Raw genomic sequence first — 26,085 nt, 5'->3', positions numbered from 1 at the left:
CGTGGACTCCCATTGACCAGAGGCGGCCGGCCAGGGGTGTGTGGATGCGGTAGCAAGGGCCGGCCATGGACGTGGAGGTGGCGGTGCTACAGCGATGCAGGCGGCCCGGGGAGGCGAGGGACGACCAGATCTGAGGGTGGCGCTCCCATCTGATCTGGTTCCGGCCGGATCCGGACTCCGGCGGTGGTGTGAAGATGGTACGGCGGCGAGCTTGTGGCGGCGGAGTGACCTGTACCTGAGAGAGAGATACGAGGGAAGAGAGAGGGAGAGGAAAGAGAAGGGAGGAAGGAGAAGCGGGGCGCTCGGGGTAGCGCCTTGGAACTCCGGCAATCACCGGCGTCGGTCGGAGGCGGGGCAAGGTTCGGGTGCGAGGGAGCGATGCTCGGGGAGGTAGGCGACAACAAAACGCGGTCCACCTGATGGAGGCCCACCCACGGGTCAAAACCACCATTTGACTGTTGCCACATCAGCGCCAAGATGAGTCAAAACCATTCAGGGATTGATTTTGCCCGGTATAGGATTGTTTAGGGGGTGAAAGGAACCGAAATAAAGATCAGGGAGTTGTGTGAACCACCAACTTTTTTCAGGGTAGTAAAATGGACTTTTTCACTTGTATAAGTCATGAAGAAAACAGTAGCAATGAAATTGACACGATAATAATGCTAAGCTAACAGATGGGTCATGTCCATCACATCATTCTCCTAATGATGTGATCCCGTTCATCAAATTACAACACATGTCTATGGTTAGGAAACATAACCAACTTTGATTAACGAGCTAGTCAAGTAGAGGCATACTAGGGACTATACGTTTTGTCTATGTATTCACACATGTACTAAGTTTTCGGTTAATACAATTCTAGCATCAATAATAAACATTTATCATGAATTAAGGAAACAAATAATAACTTTATTATCGCCTCTAGGGCATATTTCCTTCAAAAGGTTTGTGCAAGAAATTAATGGCATACATATCCAAATACCGATGGACTAGATCATTGAGTTGGAAATGTATGCATTGGAAGTCATGCGAGAATATGGTTGTTCCAAAGTCTAAGGTGGGTTGGGCTTTCGGATCTAGAACTATTCAATGATGTTATGCTAGCTAAGGGCATCTCCAATGGTTGTAAGACAGTTGTTGGTAGACTTTGCCACATAGGATTTTTGATGATGTGTCATACAATAAATGAGAGAAGAGAGGAAGGTTGTATGTACATGAACCAACACCCCTTGCACAAGCTCCAATGTAGAATGAGAGAGCACCTTATTTATTATCTCACATCCTATTGGGCAAACTAGATACAATCCATTGGATTGTTGTATGTTAAGGTGTTGGTTGATGACATGACATATTTTATCAACAAGCTAACATACAAGTTGTTGGAGATGCCCTAAGTAGGCATTGCAACTGTTGGAAAACCCGCAAAGCTTATGTCTGCATGTATAGAAGTGGCGCTATTACCCACATGGGGAGTTCCAATCGGTTGGTAGCCCATCGGTCATTCACCAACGTGGTGAACTATCATCAGGGCAAGAAACATGCTTCAGAAAGGTCTTGTCAGGCGAATTGGGAACGACATGAAAGAAAAAGTATCTGGATTGTCAGGACTAACACCATGAAACCAATGAGAATGCTTAAGGAAAATTTAGTTTAACTTGTGTCTGATTTGATCCATGAAGAAATAGGACAATGGAACCTTGAGCGTATAAGGAGATTTCCTTGTGCCTGATGCAGATGCTATCCACAATATGCCGAGACCAAGAAGGCCCAAGGGGGATATATGGGCATGGGCGTGGGAGAAGAATGGCATCTTTTCAGTACGATTGACTCACAGAGAAGTCATGGGCGCTCGTATGAAAGGAAAGTTTTCAGTGGGCAACTCATGTGATGATACTACTGTTTGGAAACCCCTATGGAAACTAACGACATGTTTGGTTTAGTCGATTTGGCACAGTTTTTCTATTTCCTATGCTTTCCAAAATAATAGATGGCGTTTGGTTTGAGTAATACGTCTTCCATAATAGTGTATTGCATTTGGTTCGAGTACTACCTCTTCCGTAATAGTGTATTTTGATACGCCGCTTCACAGAGTCGAAAACAGCCGAACGACAGCTGATTAGGAAACATGACCAAACCTCACGAACCAATCAAAGCTCGTATCTGGTAAAAGTAGATCGAAAGCAGTGCTTCCTGATAACGAGACCCGCTACATTACTTGAGCAGTAACCAAACACATCGTAAACGTCTTACCAAAGATCAGAGTCTTATGGTGGAGGGTGGTCCATAATATGCTACCATGCTTTGAAGAATTAAACTGGCGACATATTAAGACCGAGGCTATCCGCCTGATGTGTGGTCATGAGCGGGAGAGTATTTATCGTAGCCTATTTGTCATGTGATCATGCGAGGCGTTTTTGGGAGGCTGTCCTGGTTTAATTCAACATCAAAAGCGTCCAAACTACACCTGCAACATGGTCAAAAGATATGCTGTATGCGAAGATGATCCCCAAGCATGACGAGGCAATCATGATCATGGTAACATGGGTAATTTGGTATTCGAAAAATAAGTTCACGCATGGTGAAGAGCAGTAGCAGCTGCACAAATCGATGATCAACGTTGATGATATTGCGAGTACCCTCGAGGTACCGACACATGAAATAACACAAGAAGGTGTGGTGCAGGTGAAGTGGGAACCGCCGGAAGCTGGCTGGGTCAAGATCAAAACCGATGGAGCAATCGATGTAGGGCGATGACGAAGGGAATTCACTTTATCGACAGAGACTACTCTGGGACCTTTGTGGCAGCGACATGAGCGAGATATGATGGTATTCTAGTTTGTAGCCCCTCTCGCTATTGAGATACTTGCATGCCGATGTAGTGCTATTTGCACGCAATAAAGAAATATTAAAGGTACGCATGAAGAGTGGTTGTCAGGAGGTGCATGGAGACTGGTTGTCAGGAGGTCTGTACACTCTAGAATGATGGTTTAGAACGTTTTGGTGCCTATCAAGTGCTCCATGAAATTAGAGATAGTTTCTTATTTCCAGGGTTTAACCTTTTACACGTTCGTAGGCAAATGAATGAGGCAGCTCATCGCATTGCGAGAGAAGTTTTACACAACTATGATGTAATCCCTGACATTCTAAATTGTGTGTTGTAATCTAAGCCTTCGCCGATTGAATAAAGCGGAGTGTATATTCATAAAAAAGAAAAAGAAAAAGGATGTTCAAGAGAAAAAGAGAAAAAAGAAAGAAGGAGTGTAGGAGCAAGAGCAACCGAGGGAAGCCAGCGACTCGGGGTTCGCGGAGAGTCGCGGTGTCCAGCGACCGAACGACCGCTCCGTAGCTGTAATCGAGTCTGCATCGTTGCACGTTAGGCTTTCCCAAACCTCCCGTCCCGTCCCAGCGGATTGCGGCCGCGCGACGAGGCGGAGGCTCGTTCGTCGGCCACCACGGCCATGTCCTCCTCCCTCGCGCTCTCGCTCCCACCCCGGTGCGCGCTCCCCCTCCCGCCACCTCGCCTCGCATCCAAGCACCCATCTCTCCGCGCCAACCAGTGCCACCTCCTCGTCCGCACGCCCCAGCGCCCGCTCCCCCCGCCTCGCCGCCTCCTCCTCGCCCGCAGGGCTTCGTCGTCCACCGCATCCCTCGCCGAGCCGGCGCGTGAGGGTGGCGCGGGCGGGAAGAAGGCGCCCGGGTTCCGGAACAGGTTCCTGGACCTGGCGCGGCTTGGGGCCGTGGCGGAAGGCGCGGCGGAGGCCTTCTTCCGCAGCGAAATCCGGCGGCGGCTTGCCGTCACGGCCGTGCTCATCGTGCTCAGCCGCGTCGGCTACTTCGTCCCGCTTCCCGGGTTCGACCGCCGCCTTATCCCCGACTCGTATCTCAGCTTCGCCCCGCTCCCTGCAGGTACTACTGTCCCCCGGTTTATTCGGTCATGCTAGCTGTACTACATGTGCTGAAGCGTGTAGGCATGCCACGGAATTTTAGCAAACATCTTAAATTGCAGTTTGCAATGCGCCTTCATCTATGCAGATGACCTCGTTGATTTTGCTTCTGAACTGAAGCTGTCATTTTTCCAGCTGGGAATCAGTCATCAGATATCAGCATCGATTGTGATGCAGGTTAGATTTAGATATTCTCTTCCTCTGTCCTGTCATGTGCTTCTCTTTTCCGATAGCAATACTCCAATGTCATTAGCCACAGCAGAAATCTCATATGTATCGTTTCTTTTTGCCTTCTCAGTTCTCACTATTGCCGTTACACTGTTGTTTGAATTTACATTCATGCATCCCCATCAATTACCGTTTCATCAGAGCTGGTTTGTTTTGCTAGTTCAAGACTTAGAACCTGACATATTATGTGGTTCAACTAGGTTCAGATCCCATTAACGGATTAACCCCACTTTAAGGTCCAAGTGGGAGTGGGCCTCCAGCAGTGCCCGCATGAACCATCCCACATAAGATGGTACACGGATGCCTGCAGGTTAGCACACAACAGATGTGGAACTTGTGGGTCATCCCGCTCAGTCACAACTAAGCTCACTTCTCGCGTGGTCTGTGCGAACGGCCGCATCGATCAGCCTCTGCCATTGCATGCTGCAGCTTAGACAGTGAAGTCAAATCTGAACACAAGCGTGAACACATCAGTCTCTCTCCACTCTTGTTGTGACATCATCTGTTGATGATGTGTGCCACCGATTGATTCATGTTCATATGCAACATCTAGACTGGTCTTAACAAGTACTGAAATTGATTTATTGATACATGAGCGTTCCCATCAATTACCGTCGCTATCCGGACATAGTGAGCTTAACTATGCATATCTCTGTTTGTTAATCGATTAATTTCAGTTAGGAGAAAGTTACTGTGTGTCCAATCTAGCATACTAGCTGGAACACATAGCATACATACTAGACAGTGCCGCTTTGTGGGTTGCCGCAAATGCCCACATAACACATGCGGGACGGCGTGGGCAGAAGCGGGCAGCCGGCTGTTAGCCCCCCTTAAACCCTTAAACCCTGAAGGCCTGAACCCTCAGCCGAAGATAACTTGTGACATATGTTATGCAGTGGCAAAGAAGTTTATTGTCGCAACCAAAATGAACATGACCAAAGGATTTTATGCACCTGACTTCAACATGCCATGGACAATAACCAAATCCACACTTAAAATTCCAAACATAACAAAAGTTCAGGTTTTTGTATCTGTTAGGCTCCATTTCATCCATACAAAACATAGTTTCAAGTTTTTTTGCGTTTAGTACGTACCATTACAGCTGCACATAAGATAAGCTCGTGTAGCAGAGAGAAGCTGCCTATGTTTGGTTCTTTCCCAAGCTTGCCAAATATTTGGCTAGCCAAATTTTTTGTTAAGCTTTTGGTTGCCCATGAGTTGGTGTCAACATAGGCAAGAAAAATGAACTAGAGTGGGCAAAGAGCCATTGACACGGCAAAAAACTGGCAACCCTTCAAACAAAGAGGCCAAAATTAACATACCCTTAGCGCAATGGAGCAAGAAATGAGGTCTGTTGTCATACAACTGGTGGGTTTTGGTCTTAATTTTGTGCTGCCGAGGCCAAGCAGAGAATATCAGACCTGGATGTCATGCATGTATTGAAGCAACGGTGTGATAGCAGTAGGGACAAGTCTGAAAAGAAGAGCGTAAGATTGAGATTTAGGCTGTGGCTAGTGGCACAAGCAAGTTGTTCCTAGATCTTAGTTCTCCATTCACAGAAAACCAGAATCCTTATAAACAACCACTTTTTAGTTGTAACTATGACACTCAAGCCACTAAAAGTCTAATTGGATAACTTCAGAGTGTCTTTTGACTATACTAGCTGAAGACAATTTTTATTCCAAGATATAACAACCCTTTATACTACTATTACAATAACAACTTGTGTCTATTTTAGGTTCTTTGCCATGTTCTTCCATCACTTGAAAAGATTCGCAAGGAAGGATTAGACGGGCATGAGAAGATCAAAAGCTATATGTGTGTTTAGTCGTCTATCTTTAACAGCGAGATTGAATTTCTCTTGGGAACTGTTCCATTTTGTATATCTTCATCTAGTCTGAGCTCCTCCATCTTGATGTTTAGATGGTGGCTATCATTGGGTTTTGCAATTGTGGCTGCTTGTACTGTGTCATGCTATTCACTGCAGTACTCCATATATGCAGCAAGTTACAGGTAAATTACCTTTTTTGCGTATATGATATGATACTTTGACTTCTGTTCTACTCGTATCTGGCAAGCTTGCTGAAGTGCTCCACCATTGACCACATCGTGCCTGTTCCTTTGATTTTTTTCCTTTTCTTTTGCCATACATCAATGGAAGATGGAGGCACTTTAAAATTAGAACTAGCGCAAATGTATGCTATTATCAGAGTTTGCATATAACTTATCATTTGATTTACGGCATGCCCTGACTCATTTGTACACTGACGAGACATTATAAGTTGTCCTAATTTGATTGAACTGGAGGGATGCTTTTCTGTTCTCTCTGTTACTCTATTTATTTTGCTTTCATCTGTGTCAGGGTTAAGCATGTCATATTAACAAGCTTTCTGCTTGTCCTTGGTGCAATGTCGACGACTTGGATCTGTGACACCATAACGGAATCTGGCTTTGGTAGTACTTTCATCTCTTTCATATTTTGTTTTAGCACCATTAGTTGCATGAGTTGACTCTTTTGTGTTATTATGTTGTACTATTCAACATTCTGTCATGTACATGCTGTACATGGAAGTCTTGAATGGTTATTCATAAGAGGCTGTTTTGAGTCACATTTTTCATATTACTAGTATAGTACTCCCTCCGTTCGCAAATGTAAGATGTTCTGGATATTTCACTACATACGGACTGAAATGAGTGAGCAAACACACTAAAACGTGTCTATATACATCCGATTCACAAAGAAGTTAGAATATCTTATATTTGTGAATGGAGGGAGTACATGTCTACGCATCATATCCTTAAGTTGTGACCATTTGATTGTTGTTTTTGTCTGAATGAGATATTTTTGTTCTGCATACTAAAAAAGGACAGACCCAGTGCATAGAAGCTCCCACACAAGGTGGGGTCTGGGGAGGGATTATAGGAACCTAGTCTTACCCCTGCAAAGTGCAATGCAGAGAGGCTGGTTCGAACCCAGGACCTCTTGGCACAAGTGGGGAGGACTTCACCACTGCGCCAGGCCTGCCCTCTATTTTTGTTCTGCATACTGTTTGCACCAAATAAACTGAACCTGTACTGTATAAGCTGAATAAATACATCCTTTTGGGCAGTCTATGTGCAACAGCAGCAGCAGTTTAGGCGTTGCAACCTGGCAGCTGCACTCAGCATGTTATGTGGTCCTGCGGCCTTTGGCATGGTACCAATAATCCAATAGAATCAGCAAAAGCTAGTGCTGATGCTAGGTTGTTATGTTTGAGGTAAACACGTTCTAGATGGGAAATGATTGTATGCCATCTGTTACCTAGTACTAGCATGTTCAATTAGATTGATTGCTAGGTATCCTCCTATTTAGGGATGAGAAGGCCCGCAAGTTGGATGTAGTAAGAATTATCAATGAGACTCAGTCCTCAAATATCTCTCTCTAATCTAGTTTCTCTCCACCCTAGCGTGGGTACTTTCTCCTGTAATCGCTGTTCTTCAAACCTTCGCAGTCGATCTACTTTCTATGATGTTTATCCCTAACAGTATGTCTAATGGAAAAAAAAATGCATGCTCATGTTGTGGAAGAGCTTCCCGATTTGGTCATTTTTTATATGGGAGCGTCTGTTCATGACAGAAATAATTCCACACTTCGTTTCATTTTTCCTAACTGATTTGAGTCCCAACCAATGTGACTGCTGCTACTACTGTTGCTGAGAAAAATAAAATAGTGATTTTGAATTGGGGCTTTCACTCTGTTCTAGTTCATCCGCTGATTACTAAACTGTGCAATGAGAAGGATTTCGCTATATATGAAAATCAATGAGTAGGATTTCCTACTGCATGGACTTGAAAAATAGCATATGCAAAATCATTTCTATAAATGTTTATGTGGATGTAGTGAGGTAAACTTTACCATGTTTATTATCATCAATAGCAGTGCATATCTTGTTATTGGCTAGCAATTTCATGCTTACTGCTTCTTGTGTATTTTGCCGCTCAGGGCATGGCTCATCTTTGATTATCTGTGTTGGAATATTGACTGGTTACACAAATACACTACACAAGATGCTAACTCAATTTTCAGGTAATCCCTCCTTACTAATTGTTTGTATGTTTTATTTATTAATTGAGTCTTCCACGCAAGTTAAACCTTAGAGACGGTGATTTGTATATTGCTAGACTGTATTTGTTACTTTTACATGCCCTATTTTCTTGCTTATTTCGGGGCTGCCTTTCATACTGGCAACAAAAAATCATGGTTGAAATCTTAAATTCTAATACTCCTTGGTAGATCAAATTATCATGATGCATACCAAGCACGTTAAACAAGGGCGTCCTGATGCCCCTCCCGCTCCCCTAGCTCCCCTCTCCACCAACCCCGCCGCCGTCGACTCCACGCCGGTAGCCCCCCTCCCTTGCTCTGCCATGGCCCCCCACCCCCCCTCGCCCACCCGCTCCCTCTCCGGCGAGCGCGTCTCCTCCGGCGACAGCCGCTGGTCTGATTCCGGCTCGGACAGCGCGGCTCCCCCTCGTTCCTACCGCGACGTCGCTCGCACCCCACCGCCGGCTCCGCCCGTCCACGACATCGTCCTTGCGTCGGCGCCCGGCGGCCCCGCCCCGGCGGCCCCCAGGCTGCCCGCCTCCGCCCGCCTTGGCCCCCGCTCGGAGGTGCACCGCGTCTCGCGCGGCGCCTCGGTGGACGCCGACGGCTACCAGCAGCCACGCCGCAGAAATCGACGTCGGCCTCGCCGCGAGCCTGCGCGGAGCCCGTCGCTGCGGCGCCAGCGCAGCCTGTCCCCCGAAGAGCTTGCCGGGCTCTGTTTCCGCTGCCTCGACCCCCGCCACCGCGTCCGCGACTGCACCAATGACATTCGCTGCCGACGGTGCCTCATCTCCGGCCACGACTCCCGTGGATGTGACGACTTCCACCGCCGCGCTGGGCGCGTTCCACCCGCCGCCCCAAGGGCTGCCGAGCACCACGCCGGCCGCGACCCCCCGCCGCCCAGCGGACTGCCGCGCCCCAGACACCGGCTCCTGCTCCGGTTGTGCAGGTCGCCCCCCAGCCACCGGCCCCAGCTACGGTCGCGCACATGAGCGCTGCTGCACCAACGCGCATCATCATGTCGCGCACTGTTGAGATGGAGGAAGCGGAGGAGGTGCTCAGCCGGGCGATGGTGGCCACCATCACTGGGACTCGTCCCCAGGTGTCCGCCGCCGACGTTGCTGAGCTCCTCTACTCCACGTTCGGTTTTGAAGAAGGCGACTTCACCACCCACCTCCACAAGCCGGAAGATTTCCTGATCATCTTCGGCTCCCGCGCCTCCAAGGACCGCATGAACGGCGACCACTACATCCGCTGCCCGCGCTTCTCACTGTCGCTTCGCCCCTGGTGCAAGCTTGCCCACGCCGGCTCCGGTGGGTTCGAATACCGCGTCGAGCTCGAGCTCCGCGGCATCCCCGCCCATGCCTGGCACTTAGCGACGGCGGAGCACATCCTCGGGACCGGGGTCTGGATTGAGCGCCTCCATCCGCAGACGCGCTCCCGCGCCGACCTGGCCACGTTCCGCCTCTCTGGTCGCGCGCACGACCCTGCCGACATCCGCCGCGCTGCGACACTGGAGATCGTCGAGGTCACTCCGGGACGCACCGCCTCCTCCGCCCCCACGGTCACCACCCTCACGTACCCCATCACCATCGCCCTTGCCCGATCCGACGTCGACAGAGCTCGCGCCCCCTCTGGTCATGCAGCTCGCCCAGATGGCGCGGGTGACAGGCGCGCGGCGGCTGATGGCGACGCCGATGCCGGCCAGGGCCCCGGACGAGGCTGTTCGCGTCGCCGCGGCCGCAAGCGCCGCCGCACTGCCGCTGCTCCGGAGGGACGTGCCGACGGCATGACTGTCGACGCTGCCGGCTGGACGCACCCCCGTGGCCAGCACCGCGCTGACGGCCTAGCCGTCGCCGATCGCTGGTCCGGAGTCTGCAACGCCGTGCGCGCAGACACGCCACCGCCCGTACCGTCGCCGGCCCGATGTATGGACGCCTGGCCCACCGCCTGCACCCAGGGCCACCCCTCTCGTCACAAAGCTAAGAGAGGAAAGAGGGGAGGAAAGAAAAAGCGTGAAAGAAAGGAGGCTGCGCTCACCAAGGCTGCGGCGGCAGCAGATCCCAGGCCGACAGGATCGCCTCAGCGGGAGTCCGTGCATGTCGCTCCCCCTGCTGGCCCCTATCCACTGGTGCCAACTCCCCCGACAAGATCGCCTCAGCAGGGGGACACGCATGTCGCTGCCCCATCTGGCCCCCAACTGCTGGCGCCAACCCACCCCCCACCTCTGACGCCGGGCCAGACGCGGCCCCGTCACATGCGTCGCCTAGCGACTGGGTGGGCACGGCGACTGTTGTTGAGCCCACATGCAGCGCGGTCCTGGACACCCAACCAATGGTGCCGCCCGTCGACACAGTGGATGATGATCCTTTGTCGGGACAAGATGTCAGTTCGTGCACATCAGCGCCTACGGCCGCCGCACCACATGCTGATCTATCCGCGCGGGCGGACGCGCGGGACTTCCAACCTGGTGCCGCCCAGCCGCCAACCCATGGCCAGCTGATTGCTCCGACTGCTGATGCACCTGATGGCCAGCCCGCAAGCCCTGAAGCGGCCCACACACAACTGCAGATCCTTCAAAGACCCCAAAACCTGGACTCTCCCAGGCCACCGCCCTCCGGCCCTCTCGCTGACGGCCCATTAGATGAAGATGCAGTCCAGACGCCAACGCCGACCATCAGAAGTGCGACACGCTTCGCGTCCCCCCCTGTCACGCTCCGCCGCAGCTGCCCGCGTGCCCCCTCGACAAGCTCTTGGACCCTTGGCGACTTTCTCGCCGCGGCCACCAGGCAGCTCAGCTCGGTCCTCCCCGCTCCGGGCCGTAAACCGAGAAGGCAGCCGCCGAGCTTTGCCCAACCTCGGCGCGGGCGCTCGACCACCGTGGCCAAGACGAAGACCGGGGCACCGCCGACTGCCGCACGCCGCACACAGGTGCAAATACTGCGCACGCTCGGTATCGTTGACGCGGATCAGGCGATCACCCCGGAGGCCATGAAAGCTTATGATGACATCTTTGCCGCGCCGATTCCCAAGACGGTCCTTGCGGCCATTGCGGCACTAGTTGGGCGCGAGCTTCCCGCCGACCCCTCTGTCGCACCGGTTACTACGGTCATCGCTGGCAGGCCGATCGAGGCCTAGCTGTGCGCTTGTGCCCCCTGTGTCGATCATGCTTTTATGGATCATGGACCGAAGATTATCGTCTGGAATGTGCGCGGACTAAACACCCGCGCTAGGCGCACCGCCATTCGCTCGCTGATCGTGTCTACCGACGCGTCGATCGTCTGCTTCCAGGAAACCAAGATGGAATTCATCCACATGTCCACTATCCTCGAAACGCTTGGTTCGGACTTTGATGACTATGTTTACCTGCCGGCGATTGGCACTCGCGGTGGTATCCTGCTGGCCTGGAAGAGCAGGATGGTGACTATTGACAATCACATGTTCAGCCCCAACACGCTCACCACCCAGGTTTTGACTCCATCGAGCGTGGACGCCCCCTGGTGGCTGACCATTGTATATGGGCCGCAGCAAGACCAGGAGAAGATCGCGTTTCTTCAGGAAATCCGCGACGTCCGTGCTAACTGCGACGGCCCTTGGATGCTCTGCGGAGACTTCAACTTGATCTACCGAGACGAAGACAAGAACAACGGGAATATTAACAGACGCATGATGGGGCGCTTCCGTCGTGTTATCAACGACCTCGCGCTTAAGGAAGTTTACCTCAACGGTCGACGATACACATGGTCAAATGAGCAGACCCCGCCCACGTTGGTTCACCTCGACCGAGTCCTTTGCACCGCGGATTGGGAGGAGCGGCACGGCGAGTGCCACCTGCGCTGCCTTGCCTCGGTTGTTTCCGATCACAGCCCGCTCATGCTGGACTGCTCGCCCTCGCCCCCGGTGCACCGGCGCTTCCAATTCAAGGAATACTGGACGCGCATTGCCGGCTTCCAAGACGTGGTTGCAGCTGCTTGGTCTTCGGTGGACGACCCGAGCCCGTTCCGCCGCATAATGCGGCGCATGAAGGCCACCGCACGCAGACTCACGAGCTGGAGCGCTCGCGCCGTGGGCAACATCCGCGACCAGCTCGCGATCTCGCGCGAGCTGCTCCTGCGTCTTGACTCGGCCCAGGAGCTTCGCCAGCTCACGCCCCACGAGGACTGGCTCCGCCGACAGATCAAGCTGTCATACCTTGGCCTCGCTTCGCTCGAGCGAACCCTGGCTCGACAACGCGCGCGCATCTCTTCTCTCAAAGACGGGGACGCCAACACATCCTTCTTCCATCGCCAGTGCACTTATCGCAAGCAAAAGAACAGGATCCACTCCCTGTCGGTTGACGGCGTCGTGCTCACCGACCAGACTGACATGGCTGCGGCGGCCTTCGCGCATTACGATTCTCTGCTCGGGACCGATCGACCTCGAGATTGCGCCCTTGACCTGCAGCATCTCATCGAGCCGGCCGCCCTTGACGACCTGGAGGCCCCATTCACTGAAGACGAGATTTGGCAAGCCATCAAACGCCTGCCGGCGCGCAAGGCGCCCGGCCCGGACGGCTTTACCGCGGAGTTCCTTCGATCCTGCTGGCCCGTTGTCAAGCACGACTTCGTCTGCGCCTTCCAGCAGCTTCATTCGCTCCGTGGACGAGGATTCAGTTATCTGAACCAAGCGCTGCTCACACTCATCCCAAAGCGCGCCGACGCTGCCAGCCTGTTCGACTACAGGCCCATCAGCCTCATCCACCTCGTCGCCAAGATCTTCGCGAAGGTGCTGTCTCTCCGCCTCGCGCCCAAGCTCAATGACTTGATCAGTCCCATCCAGAACGCCTTCATCCCCGGACGCAGCCTCCACGACAACTTCTTGATCGTGCGACAGTCGGCGCGCCTCCTCCACCAGCTGGGAGCTCCGCGCATCCTCCTCAAGCTTGATCTCACCCGCGCCTTCGACTCCGTCTCATGGCCCTTCCTCTTCGAGACCCTGCGTCGATATGGGTTCGGTGATCGCTTCCTTGGCTGGATCGCCATCCTGCTCTCGTCGGCCAGCACCCGAGTCCTCCTAAATGGCGCGCCTGGCCCGGCGATCTCGCATCGATGTGGACTCCGCCAGGGCGACCCGGTGTCACCGCAGCTCTTTGTGCTTGCTGTCGACACATTGGGGCGCTTGTTTCGCCGGGCTGCTGAGCTCAACATCCTGCAACAGCTGCACCCCCGTCGTGCGATCCCCATCATCTCGCTTTATGCCGACGACGTCATCCTCTTCTGCCACCCCTCACCTAGCGACACGTTGGCGGTCAGAGAGATCCTGCAGCTTTTTGGCAGAGCTTCAGGCCTGCGGGTAAACTTTCAGAAGAGCACGGCCACGATGATTCGTTGCGTAGCCGAGGAGGTCGCTCCGGCCATCGCGACGCTGGGATGCCCCATCGCGCAGTTCCCCATCACCTACCTGGGTATCCCCCTCACCTTGCGACGCCCGACTGCTGCCCAACTGCAACCCATCGTCGACAAGACTGCCGGGAAGCTGCCCACTTGGAAGGCGCACCTCAGGAACAAGGCTGGACGCCTCGCCTTTGTCAAATCCGTGCTCTGTGCAATTCCCCTGCATCAACTCCTTGTGCTCGCGCCACCGAAGAAAGTCCTCAAACTCCTTGAGAAGATCCAGAGAGGCTTCCTCTGGGCTGGCCGCACCGAGGCTCAAAATGGCAACTGTCACGTGAACTGGCGCCGCGTCTGTCGCCCCACACGCCTAGGCGGCCTCGGCATTCATGACCTGGAGCGCACGGGCCTTGCCTTGCGCACCAGATGGCTCTGGTTCGCGCGCACAGACGGAAACAGGGCCTGGGCTGGCCTCGATCTGCAGTTCTCCAGTGAGGAACGTGCATTCTTCTTTGCGTCCACCTCCATGGTCCTTGGCGATGGTCGGCGAGCATTGTTCTGGGAAGACCGATGGATCAACGGGCAATCCATCTCTGAGATCGCCCCCCAGCTATATGCCCTCATCCCCAAGCGCCGCCGCAAAATAAGAACAGTGGCCGATGGCCTCCAGACGCACACATGGGCATCAGACATCCATGGCGCCCTTGGCATCCAAGAGATTGGCCAATACTTGCTAACCTGGAGGGCCATTGAGAATATCACTCTCTCTGGTGATCCAGACCAGCTCCATTGGAAGTGGAATGCTGCTGGCACATACACCGCCCAGTCCGCGTACCTAGCCACCTTCCATGGCTCTACTTCCTGCCCGGCATGGAAACTTAATTGGAAAGGCTGGGCCCCCCCGCGAGTGAAGTTCTTCCACTGGCTCGCTAGCTTGGGACGCTGCTGGACAGCTGATCGTCTCGCTCGCCGCGGACTGCCACACCCTCCTCGCTGCCCGCTATGTGATCAGATGCCGGAATCGATGAACCACCTGATCATGGACTGCCCCTTCACCAAGCAGATTTGGCACGACATCCTGTCTTGGCTGCACCTCCCTTGCAGCGCGCCTAATGGTGAAAACTCCCTGTCGACCTGGTGGCACACGGCGCGGCAGACCACACCCAAGCTGATGCACAAAGGACTAACATCCGCGACGCTGCTGATCCCTTGGATGACCTGGAAGCATCGCAACGACTGTGTCTTCAATGCAGCCACCCCTTCGACTAGCGTCTTGGTTGCAAAGATCAAAGAAGAAGCTGCGCTCTGGGCGACCGCGGGTGCTCGAGGCCTGCGTGTCATCCTCCCACAGACCTGGGATGTCCACTGAAGTTATTTTGTGTTTCTCGCCTGTAATGGTGCCTCCTAGGAGGATGTAACAAACTATCCCTCTCTTTTCAATTTAATGAAACGCAAAAGCCTTTTTGCGTTTTCTCAAAAAAAAAAGATCAAATTATCATTGTATTCTGCCAAGTTTACTGGAATAAATTAAAGAATTCCCTCAATTTATTTTTTTGGTTGTGTTTTAATTAATTAAGCTTAGGAAAATCTTATGTTGAAGCTTGCAGTTAAATTGTAGGGAATGCTGCCATATTGCCTCTTTTGTGATATCTTGGCAGTGACACTATCTTTTCTAACTATGCCATTAGATCTATCTCTTTAGCTCAACATAACATATTGTAGCTCATCCAGCATCATGTGTGCTGTGAACAGTTAGTGCCATTTAATCTTAACATGTTTTATGTCAACATCGTGTTTATAACACAAAGTGCTTCAGTTGAACATTTGTGTTAGTTTATGTAGTAGAATATGCAGTAACTGATAGTGTGACAGTTCTGTTTCATATTGTTTACTTACTTACTAAGCCTTTTGTCCCAAACAAGTTGGGGTAGGCTAGATATGAAACCCTTTCACGAGGACTTCCCAGGAGGTCACCCATCCTAGTACTACTCTCGCCCAAATGGGTTTCATACCCAAAGGACTGGCTAGTTTTTACGTTGGCTCACCAAGCCTATCACAACCCTTAGATATGAAACCCTTTCACGAGGACTTCCCTGGAGGTCACCCATCCTAGTACTACTCTCGCTCAGATGGGTTTCATACCCATGGGACTGGCTAGTTTTTACTTTGGCTCGCCAAGCCTATCACAACCCTCGTCCTTTACCCGGGCTTGGGACCGGCTATGCCTAGAAGACATAGGCGGAGTTCCGTTTCATATTGTTTCCTCTTATTTAAACAATTGACCTTGCCTGTCGGAGCAGGAAATGTGTGCACATCTTGGCCCTACATCTTGGGAGTAGCTGGGATCTTTATGATGGTTACCATGGGGGCAGTGTTGGTGACTGAAGGATGTAGGAAGATAAAGCTTCAGTACTATGGATTCAAGTTGGCTTCTAGTGCAAGGTAATAAAGTAGTTTGATTCTGCATTAATTTTTGTTGCGGCACAATTTTGAATGCTGTTATTTGCGGCAATATGCCAATAACTTCGCAAAAACTCTCAGCTAACTCTGGAACATTATCTGCAAAATGGTTACCTATTAGTTTTTTCTTATGTTGCTTAACACTGTATTTCTCTGAAGATGTATCATCACTTTCTTTCGAACTTGCAAAAATTATTATGTCACACTAGAACATTATGTGCGCAAGATGGAAATGGTTACCTGTTAGGAGTACTTATTAAGTTAGCACATGCTTTCCTTATAATTGTATTTATTAAAAATAAGGGTTACATTGCTTACATCATATACTGATCTTAGGAGATGCGCGGCATTTAGCTCATGACTACCGTCACCTCTCATCCTGTCTTTGGCTAGGCTAAGCTGAATTCTTAAGTTAGTCTGCTGTACTACGGTCCAGGTCAAAGAAATGTTTCGCCAGGAGCCTTTTTTTTTGCCTTAACTGTCAGTTATTTACAGAGGAAAGGAAGATACTTCTATTATAAACTTTCTTAATAAGAAATACTTAACATCACTCAGAAAACCACGGTGCTTCTTCGGTGTACTTTTAGCATGTATTGTTGTACTCTTCTACCAACTGTTTAGCTTTACCCTGGTATGTCATAATGAGATGCTGGATGCATTTTGACCAACAGAAATTACTTGATGGTTACCATCACCCATCGAACGAAATTTTTGCTGATAGTAGATTGAATCCTTATAATTTCCCTTCTATTTCCCTTCCCCAATCTTTTGTAGGAACGAAAACTCCCCAGTTACAGAGGTTGAGCCATATATCCCCTTCAATATAAACCCAACAGGGATGCAGCCTTTGCTTACAACCTCATACCTACTTGCGTTTCCAAGCATTATGGCCAGGTAATCCATTGTTTCCATGTGTGTGCATGTCCACTTTTCCTTTAATTCTGATGTGGATTTTCTGCAGCATTTTTCGTTCGCCATTTTGGGAAAATTTGAAGGAAATTTTGAATCCAATGACTTCAGTTGGTGGTAGTCCTTGGATTTATTATTTGACCTATGCATTTTTCGTCTTCGTCTTCAACATTTTTGACATTGTAAGTTTGTTTTAATCTTCATAACTCGTGGCATCCCTACCTTGAAGTGCTATTGCAGAAACTGGCTTAACAATTAACAGATATATAAGCATTCATGCACTATGTATTATAGAAGACACACACAACTAAACTGTCAGTTCTAAATATATTATACTATAATTGTTTGTCCGGGAAGGGTTTAGTCATTGCTAGCTTGAACTTTTCAAATGATGGAATGAACAAAGTGACCAATGTTATTTCACCAAAACAACCAAAAAGAACCTGCCAACACTATAAGACACACGTTCAACACACACAAGTGCGTGAAAATAATGAATATACTTTTTTCATTTCTATTTTCACAAAATAGAGTTATGCATCATGTCACACTAATGTATTGGTATGGACTTCTAAACTAAAACGTAAAGACTCTTGCAACAGGGTTCATGTTTGTGTCTAGTTTAGCTTTGGGCTGCTATAATGTGCACCTTCTTGAGACAGCCAAGAATTATTTTTCTTTTGGCTGCTATCGAATACCTTTGTACTAACACTTAAAGGTATGCTAAACATTAAAATTTGCCTGCTTTGCGTTCAACTGCTTAGTACTTGTGAAGATTGAATATTAGTGCATTTTGTTTCTCAGGATAAACCTATACCTTGATTATCTTGTTGTCATGATGTTGTATTACTGTTATAGTTGCCTGATGTTCTATAATAGTTGCTTGCCATTAGTGTATATGGAAGCAAGTACTACCACACTGGCATTTAGGATATTGCTTTTATAATTTTTCACAAATATGACAGCTTATGATCTTCAATCTTGACTCTTATAATTTATTAGTGGATGCTTGTTTTTTACATTTTTTAGGAGCATGATATCCTTATTTTAGATTCTGAGGCACACTTCCATTTGTACACGCGCTACCGAAATGTACCTTAATCTACATACCATGCACCGCAGGCCAACTTGCCAAAAGAGATATCTGACTACCTGAATAAGATGAGTGCCAGAGTGCCAAAGATAAAACCTGGAAGAGCAACAGTGGATTATCTTACAAAGATACAAACATCGACACGTTTCTGGGGTAGGTTCACATGGTGAAACTTTTCGTTGGTTTTACCTCCTGCAGACATGTCATTTTGTCTATATCTATCCCTTGTAGGAGGTCTACTACTGAGCTTGCTGGCAACTTCCTCGTTATTACTTGACAGATATCTCAGACAAATAAATGAGGGGTTTTCTATAGGTTTCACATCAGTCTTGATTATCGTGAGTTCATCTCAAACAAATTCTTCATTATTGATATCTTGAAAAAATATAGTTGTGATTTGCAAGTTTATGTTGACTTCATCAGCTATTGCCTATTTTGTAAACATAGATTGTGTAGATATAATGGCGCTGAATCAGATCTAGATAGCTGGATCTAAAATTCTAAATTCTAGAGGACTTCAAATTTAATGAAATCAAACTTGCCGAAGTGCTTGCAGGGATTTCAGCTGATTTGCAGTTTTTCAACGCTATTGATGTCATGTTGTGTGCTACCATATATAACTATATAGATGCCACCCACTAACTATTTTGCTGTTTGTTTTGCTGCCTTTGGTAGAAAAATAATAATGCATGTTCCTCTCTTCTGAATTCAAAATAAAAATATTTGATGGATGTGGTGTTTTTGTTAAATGTGTATAGTTCCATCCACCAACATTGATTTTTCATCCTCTAGAAATTGGGACACTTGGCACAGTGGTAAAGCTGCTGCCTTGTGGCCATGAGGTCACGGGTTCAAGTCCTGGAAACAGCCTCTTGCAGAAATGTAGGGAAAGGCGGCGTACTAAAGACCCCAAGTGGTCGGACCCTTCCCCGGACCCTACGCAAGCGGGAGCTACATGCACCAGGCTGCCCCCTTTAGAAATTGGGACACTTCTGCTGTGTCCTGAAGCTTATTTTCTGAAAACAGATAATTGTTTATATGCTACTGAATTACTACCAGTTTTATCATATACCACTGGAAGATTCCCAATTCATTCTGTACCAACCCACTTCCAAAACTTCACTGTTGGTCACCGCCATGAGTGTGCTGTTGGTGTACTTCCATTAAGGGGTAAATAGATGTCAGTATTTTCACTTATAACTGCCTAATTGGCCATGATCAACAACTAATAGGCCTTGTCTGGTTTGATGCTCCCCCATGGCTTCCTGTATGTGAGGCTTCACCTCTGTAAGGCACCCATGGTGGCAGTGGACTAGCACTCCTTAAGTGGCGAACACAGTAGCCACACTGCTAAACCAGGATACAATGGTCACTTTACTTACTTGACAAAAGTCATAACACCCACCCAGCTAACAGGGAAAGAAAAGAATGAAGAGATTATGGAAGTGAGTCATATACAATGAATAGTGTTTTTCAGTGGCCTATGATGAAACTGGGCGTTTTTCAGTGGCCTATGATGAAACTTGACGTTTTTCAGTGGCCTATGATGAAACTGGGCGTTTTTCAGTGATACATAAGGCCTTGTTCGGTTCCTTCAGATTTGAAGGGTTTTGGAGGGGATTGAGAGGGATTAAATCCCCTACAAGTCAAAATTCACCTTAATCCCCTCCAATCTTTTCCAATCCCAGGAGAATATCTGGTACTCCCACCCCTAGGGTGCTCCCGCTGCTCCAAACTCGGTAGCATATTTTTAAATGGTCAAAAAATTCTGAAAAAGATCTAGCACATTGACACAACATCAATGTATGTTGTCCAAAAAATTCAAATTAAAATTGAAAACATTGTTCGAGATACAAAAATGACAAAATCGACATCAGTGTGATAATGGGCCAAATCTAAAGCCCAACTTATGTTGTGTGCTATTTACTGTCGAATTTGTCATTTATGTTTCTCAAGCTATGTTTCGAGTTTTGATTTCAAATTTTGTGACAACATACGTTGGTGTTGTGTCTATGTGCTGGATTTTTTTCAGAATTTTCTGAACATTTAAAAATGTGCTACCGAGTTTTGAGCACCGGGAGCACCATAGGGGTGGGAGTACCAGATATTCTCCCATCCAATCCCCTTGTGGGAGGGATTAACCGAACAAGCCCTAAAGCAACTCCCAAAACTGGGGTATAGCTCATCTCAAATATAAAATAAAAATTGGGTATAGCTGACAGGTACCATATAGTTAGCTACAGACCTAACAATATGTCAGAACCTTAAAAGCATTACATTTGATCAAGCTAAGCTTTGCAGAATTTCTGTGTCACCGAGCCTCTGATTGTGAACTGCTACATTAGATTTAACGGCGTGCTTTCATTCATTAATGGGCATTAGATACTAATTTTGGCATGTATTATAATGATCATTTAGGTGGGCTCAATCATTGAACTTAGAAGGTCCTATCAAGCATATAATGTGATGCCAGCACTAAGCAAAGTTTTGAAGAGATATGGTGCTTAAGGTTATGCAAGCACATATGGTGGTGATGGCGGTTCCATCCTGCAGGTAGTTTATCCACTCTGTTGCTATCTTTTATTGATATTCCAAGTTTAACCTAGACGAGTGTTCTCGGGGGAAATTTCAGGGTTTACAGGCTTACAAGTTCGCTCTATGTTGCAAACTTTCGAGTGAATATTGTTTTCAACAGCTTGAAGTACCTCAAAAGCGTGCTGTCGGTTTGGATCGGAATGATAGAGAATTGGTTCTGGATCGGTCTTCAAGGCCATACTTCGACTAAAGAACCAATTAGGATACCCAGCTGTTCTTTTACAGAAGGATATCCAGTTGTTCCGGTTTTAGTACAGGGAGGATGAAGGAGCTGCGCCATTGTGCCTTTGGGGGCACTGCAATGGTTGATGACTTGTCTCGTTTGTGGACCAGAAAAAGGTTGGGTACCTGGTTCATCCTGTTCCTGTTGTATATATTTCTAGCGGTTCATATCGCTGAACAGCTAACATGAAGGTAGACTGTAGTCGCCTCTGAAAGGCCGGACACAGATTGGTTGGGTAGTAGACTGCTTCAAACATAGTACTAAGGAGTATGAAGATATCGAATGTGACCTGCACTTCGGTGCGAAACCGTGTACTAACAAGGATTATTTTGATGTGTTTATGTATGACTGGAATCTCTTTGTAGCCGTAGTAGGGTTATGCAAGTTCGGTTGATGTAATATTTGCTAATACCTGGCAATCCGGATTATGTTTTATATGACATTAACACGTGTACTCTCCCTCAAAAGAAAAGCACGTGTACTTCCTCAATGATTTGGGTGATTCTGGTACTCGTACGATTGAAACCAGCATTGAAATAACCACAAAAGTGCCGGCGTGAATGAAAAGATTCCCAGGAAAGACGACGATTGATTGTGTCAAAGCAAGGCCACCCTCCTACCCTTCTTGCCGGTGGCGCTCTTCTCTTCTTTACGGTGGGGTGAATATGTGATTTTTATGAAAGACTTCGAAACAGACAATGTCTTCGAAGTCGGGCAGTTGAAACAAAGCCTACAATACAGAGAAATCACGAGGACAAGTAGCAGCTAGGTAGAACAGATCAGAATAGAAAGACAGTGTGAAGCCAAATATGCAATCAGAGTGAATGTCTTCACACAAGTATTCAACCAGAGCAGGCAAACAATGACTTCACGAAGTTAAACAGAAAGATAAGAGGTGAAGTGATAGAACCCTTTGCTCGAAGAAGACAAGGATTTGGTAGACCAGTTCCACTTGCTGTGACAACTGTACGTCTGGTTAAGACGACTGAGATTGAACTCAGAAGACCACGTTTTCACCTTATTCCCCTTGAGCTAAGATCACTTAGTCCTCGCCCAATCCCTCAGGTAAGTCTTCAAGGTAGACTTTCAAACCTTCACAGACTTTATTCACCGGCGATTCACAATGACTTTTGGATCCTCATAACGCGACGCCTAACCGACTGGAATTCTTCAAGTGTAATAAGTTCTCTGATCACGCGGAACAGAAAGACTTCAGTGATGCCGAACACTCTTTAGGCTTTGGATGTTTTGGGTTTTGTCCTCGCAAGGATTCTCTCTCAAAGGCTTTGGAGGTAGGTTGCTCTCAAACGACAAAAGCCGTGTACTAACTCAGCCACCAATTTATGGTGAAAGGGGATGACTATTTATAGCCAGGGGGCAACCCGGCATGATTTGTTCGAAATGACCCTTGGTCATTGGGGAACCGACACTGTCCAACGATCGGATTTTAAACACACGCGACAACTTGACTTGGGTTGCAAGCAAAGCTGACTCATCCAACTCAGGATAACATTTTCTCTCATTTGTCTTCGCTCGAAGACATCGGATTTGGGTTAAGCATCACGTCAGTTTTCTGACTTTGTTCGCTTGAACCCCACTTGACAGTTCGGTGGTTTCTATGACTCAAGAAAGAAGAAAATGAAACTACAAAAGAATTATGTCTTCGCACTCCATTGTCTTCAAGCAAATGATCTTCACGTCTCATTATCTTTGACACGTATGTCTTCGCGAACCACCAGTGTCTTCAATGTCTTTATATATTTTTAGGGTTCATCTTCGATGGGTAAACCGAATCAATAGGGACTTCTACCTGTGTTCTCCAGTGAATCTCACGAACATATTAGTCCCTCAACCAAGTTTATCGTCAATACTCTAAAACCAATTACGGATGGCACTAGATAAATACGAACAATATAAATTTCTTCAATTAATCTGAAGATTGATTGAAGAATGAACTAACACACAAGCAAATGAGCAAGTGTATATAAACGCGACTTGAGAGATTCTTAGTATGAAATTGGGTAATAGAAAGGGCGAGGAAGATAGGTATATAATAGGAGTGAATACTGAAGAAACAAGTGCGCATGCAGTTTCAATGCTAAGTGCCCTCTGAATCTAAATACTAAAGGCTAGTTTCAGATGTGGATAAATGATAATGACGAGCTAAATGAATAGGAATGAATAAATTAAGTTGATGATAAGCTAAGTTGTAGGGGAACAACATATGGTTGCGTGCTGGATTGTTGGCAGAATCCCAACATACACTACAGAAAGCAATCCACCACAAGTGACATGTACCAGTCACAGTCAGAACTAAACGAGCCAATTCCTCTAATCTCCCTTCCTATCTATGGCAGAAGTGTAGATATCCCTCGTCGAATCTTCCTTCTTACAAACAAAAGCAAATGAAGGGTAAATAGACTGAGCCGCCAAATACTAAGAATGCACTCACAAATGACGATCCAACCTGCAGAATCAACATTGGCAAACAAACACGGCATCAAAACAACAAACTAATTTTTTTAATGTGGTTACGAAAATAATTAATCAGAGCAACTTTAATGGGGCGATCCATTTTGTCTGCCTGCGTCCGTTTGGGTCGGCGCGGACAAAAATGGAGGCCCAACGCGGCGACGCAAACGCAAATCGCGTTCGTCTGGCGTCCGCGCGGACCCACTTCTGGCCCAAAATTGCGCCTGGAATGCGTCGGCGCGGACGCAAAGAAGACGCGCCGCGTGTCTTCTCGTCGTCCGCCGTGTCCCCACCTGTAGGCCACACAACCGCCACCGGTCGTCTTATTTATGACGATCACCGACAGCGGGCCCACTTGTCAGCCTCAGGAAACGTCCTTTTTTAAGCACGCGTGCGGCGGGGGGCCAGCCTCATCCACTTCTCCCGTCCACATCTGGCCCCCCACCACTTGCTTGCTTCCTCGCCGGCGACAGGAAATCCTAGGCCGCCATGGGCATCTTCGGCAACAATGGCAAGGGCAAGAGCAAGGGCACTCCCGACGCCTCGTCCTCCCGTGCTCCCCCTCCCTCTCCACCGTCGGCGCGTTTCTGCCCTGAACGCCGGTGCCTGCACATCCCGGTGCACCAAGCACGGTGGCACTGGGTGAAGGAAATATGCCCTAGAGGCAATAATAAAGTTATTATTTATTTCCTTATTTCATGATAAATGTTTATTATTCATGCTAGAATTGTATTAACCGGAAACATAATACATGTGTGAATACATAGACAAACATAGTGTCACTAGTATGCCTCTACTTGACTAGCTCGTTAATCAAAGATGGTTAAGTTTCCTAACCATAGACATGAGTTGTCATTTGATTAACGGGATCACATCATTAGGAGAATGATGTGATTAACTTGACCCATTCCGTTAGCCTAGCACTTGATCGTTTAGTATATTGCTATTGCTTTCTTCATGACTTATACATGTTCCTGTAACTATGAGATTATGCAACTCTCGTTTACCGGAGGAACACTTTGGGTACTACCAAACGTCACAACGTAACTGGGTGATTATAAAGGAGTACTACAGGTGTCTCCGAAGGTACATGTTGAGTTGGCGTATTTCGAGATTATGTTTTGTCACTCCGATTGTCGGAGAGGTATCTCTGGGCCCTCTCGGTAATGTACATCACTATAAGCCTTGCAAGCAATGTAGCTAATGAGTTAGTTACGGAATGATGCATTACATAACGAGTAAAGAGACTTGCCGGTAACGAGATTGAACTAGGTATTGGATACCGACGATCAAATCTCGGGCAAGTAACATACCGATGACAAAGGGAACAAAGTATGTTGTTATGCGGTTTGACCGATAAAGATCTTCATAGAATATGTAGGAACCAATATGAGCATCCAGGTTCCGCTATTGGTTATTGACCGAGAATAGTTCTAGGTCATGTCTAGATAGTTCTTGAACCCATAGGGTCCGCACGCTTAAGGTTTCGATGACAGTTATATTATGAGTTTATGAGTTTTGATGTACCGAAGGAGTTCGGAGTCCCAGATGAGATCGGGGACATGACGAAGAGTCTCGAAATGGTCGAGACGTAAAGAGCGATATATTGGACGACTATATTCGGAGTTCGGAAAGGTTCCGAGTGATTCGGGTATTTTTCATAGTACCGGGGAGTTACGGGAGTACGGGGAAGAGTATTGGGCCTTAATGGGCCTTAGTGGGAAGGAGCCAGGGGGTGGCGCGCGCCCCTCCCAAGCCCAGTCTGAATTGGACAAAGCGTTTGGGGCGCGGCCCCCCTCTCCCTTCCTTCTCCACTTCCTTCCTTTCCCCCCTTCTCCTAGTTTGACTAGGAAAGAAGGAGTCCTACTCCCGGTGGGAGTAGGACTCCCCTTGGCGCACCCTCCTCCTAGGGCCGGCCTCCTCCTCCCTTGCTCCTTTATATACGGGGGCAGGGGGGGCACCCCATGACACACAAGTTGATCTACGGATCGTTTCTTAGCCATGTGCGGTGCCCCCCTCCACCATATTCCATCTCGGTTATATCGTCGCGGAGTTTAGGCGAAGCCCTGTGCCGGTAGAGCATCATCATCGTCACCACGCCGTCGTGCTGATGGAACTCATCCCCGACACTTTGCTGGATCGGAGTCCGGGGATCGTCATCGAGCTGAACGTGTGCTGAACTCGAAGGTGCCGTACGTTCGGTACTTGGATCGGTCGGATCGTGAAGACGTACGACTACATCAACCGCGTTGTCATAACGCTTCCGCTTACGGTCTACGAGGGTACGTGGACAACACTCTCCCCTCTCGTTGCTATGCCATCACCATGATCATGCGTGTACGTAGGTATTTTTTTGAAATTACTACGTTCCCCAACAGTGGCATCCGAGCCAGGTTTTATGCGTAGATGTCATATGCACGAGTAGAACACAAGTGAGTTGTGGGCGATACAAGTCATACTGCTTACTAGCATGTCATACTTTGGTTCGGCGGTATTGTGAGATGAAGCGGCCCGGACCGACATTACGCGTACGCTTACGCGAGACTGGTTTCACCGTTACGAGCACTTGTGCTTAAAGGTGGCTGGCGGGTGTCTGTCTCTCTCACTTTAGCTGAATCGAGTGTGGTTACGCCCGGTCCTTGCGAAGGTTAGAACAGCACTAACTTGACGAACTATCGTTGTGGTTTTGATGCGTAGGTAAGAACGGT

The 26,085-nt window shown here is 48.4% G+C and overlaps 1 protein-coding gene across 2 annotated transcripts; it reads left to right on the top strand.

Moving 5' to 3' along the window:
- Nucleotides 1-3,357: 3,357 nt before the first annotated feature.
- LOC123131848 (preprotein translocase subunit SCY2, chloroplastic) lies at nucleotides 3,358-21,395 on the top strand. Of its 2 annotated transcripts, XM_044551545.1 has the most exons (13): nucleotides 3,358-3,906; nucleotides 4,033-4,121; nucleotides 5,911-5,990; nucleotides 6,096-6,185; nucleotides 6,535-6,626; nucleotides 8,155-8,238; nucleotides 15,926-16,067; nucleotides 16,860-16,979; nucleotides 17,047-17,176; nucleotides 18,117-18,240; nucleotides 18,319-18,425; nucleotides 20,506-20,640; nucleotides 20,720-21,395. In XM_044551545.1, the coding sequence occupies exons 1-12, from the start codon at nucleotides 3,459-3,461 to the stop codon at nucleotides 20,593-20,595; spliced, it is 1,596 nt and encodes a 531-aa protein (XP_044407480.1). In that variant the 5' UTR covers nucleotides 3,358-3,458; the 3' UTR covers nucleotides 20,596-20,640; nucleotides 20,720-21,395. The 2 variants fall into 2 exon arrangements, with proteins under 2 accessions (XP_044407480.1, XP_044407487.1); XM_044551552.1 differs by lacking the exons at nucleotides 3,358-3,906; nucleotides 5,911-5,990 and having other exon boundaries at nucleotides 4,102-4,121.
- Nucleotides 21,396-26,085: the final 4,690 nt, after the last annotated feature.

This window comes from Triticum aestivum, chromosome 1B (assembly GCF_018294505.1).
Source record: "Triticum aestivum cultivar Chinese Spring chromosome 1B, IWGSC CS RefSeq v2.1, whole genome shotgun sequence".
In the NCBI taxonomy this organism is placed as follows: domain Eukaryota; kingdom Viridiplantae; phylum Streptophyta; class Magnoliopsida; order Poales; family Poaceae; genus Triticum; species Triticum aestivum.
Note: the sequence above shows the minus strand (reverse complement) of the source record. Positions and strands in the feature narration are given on the sequence as shown.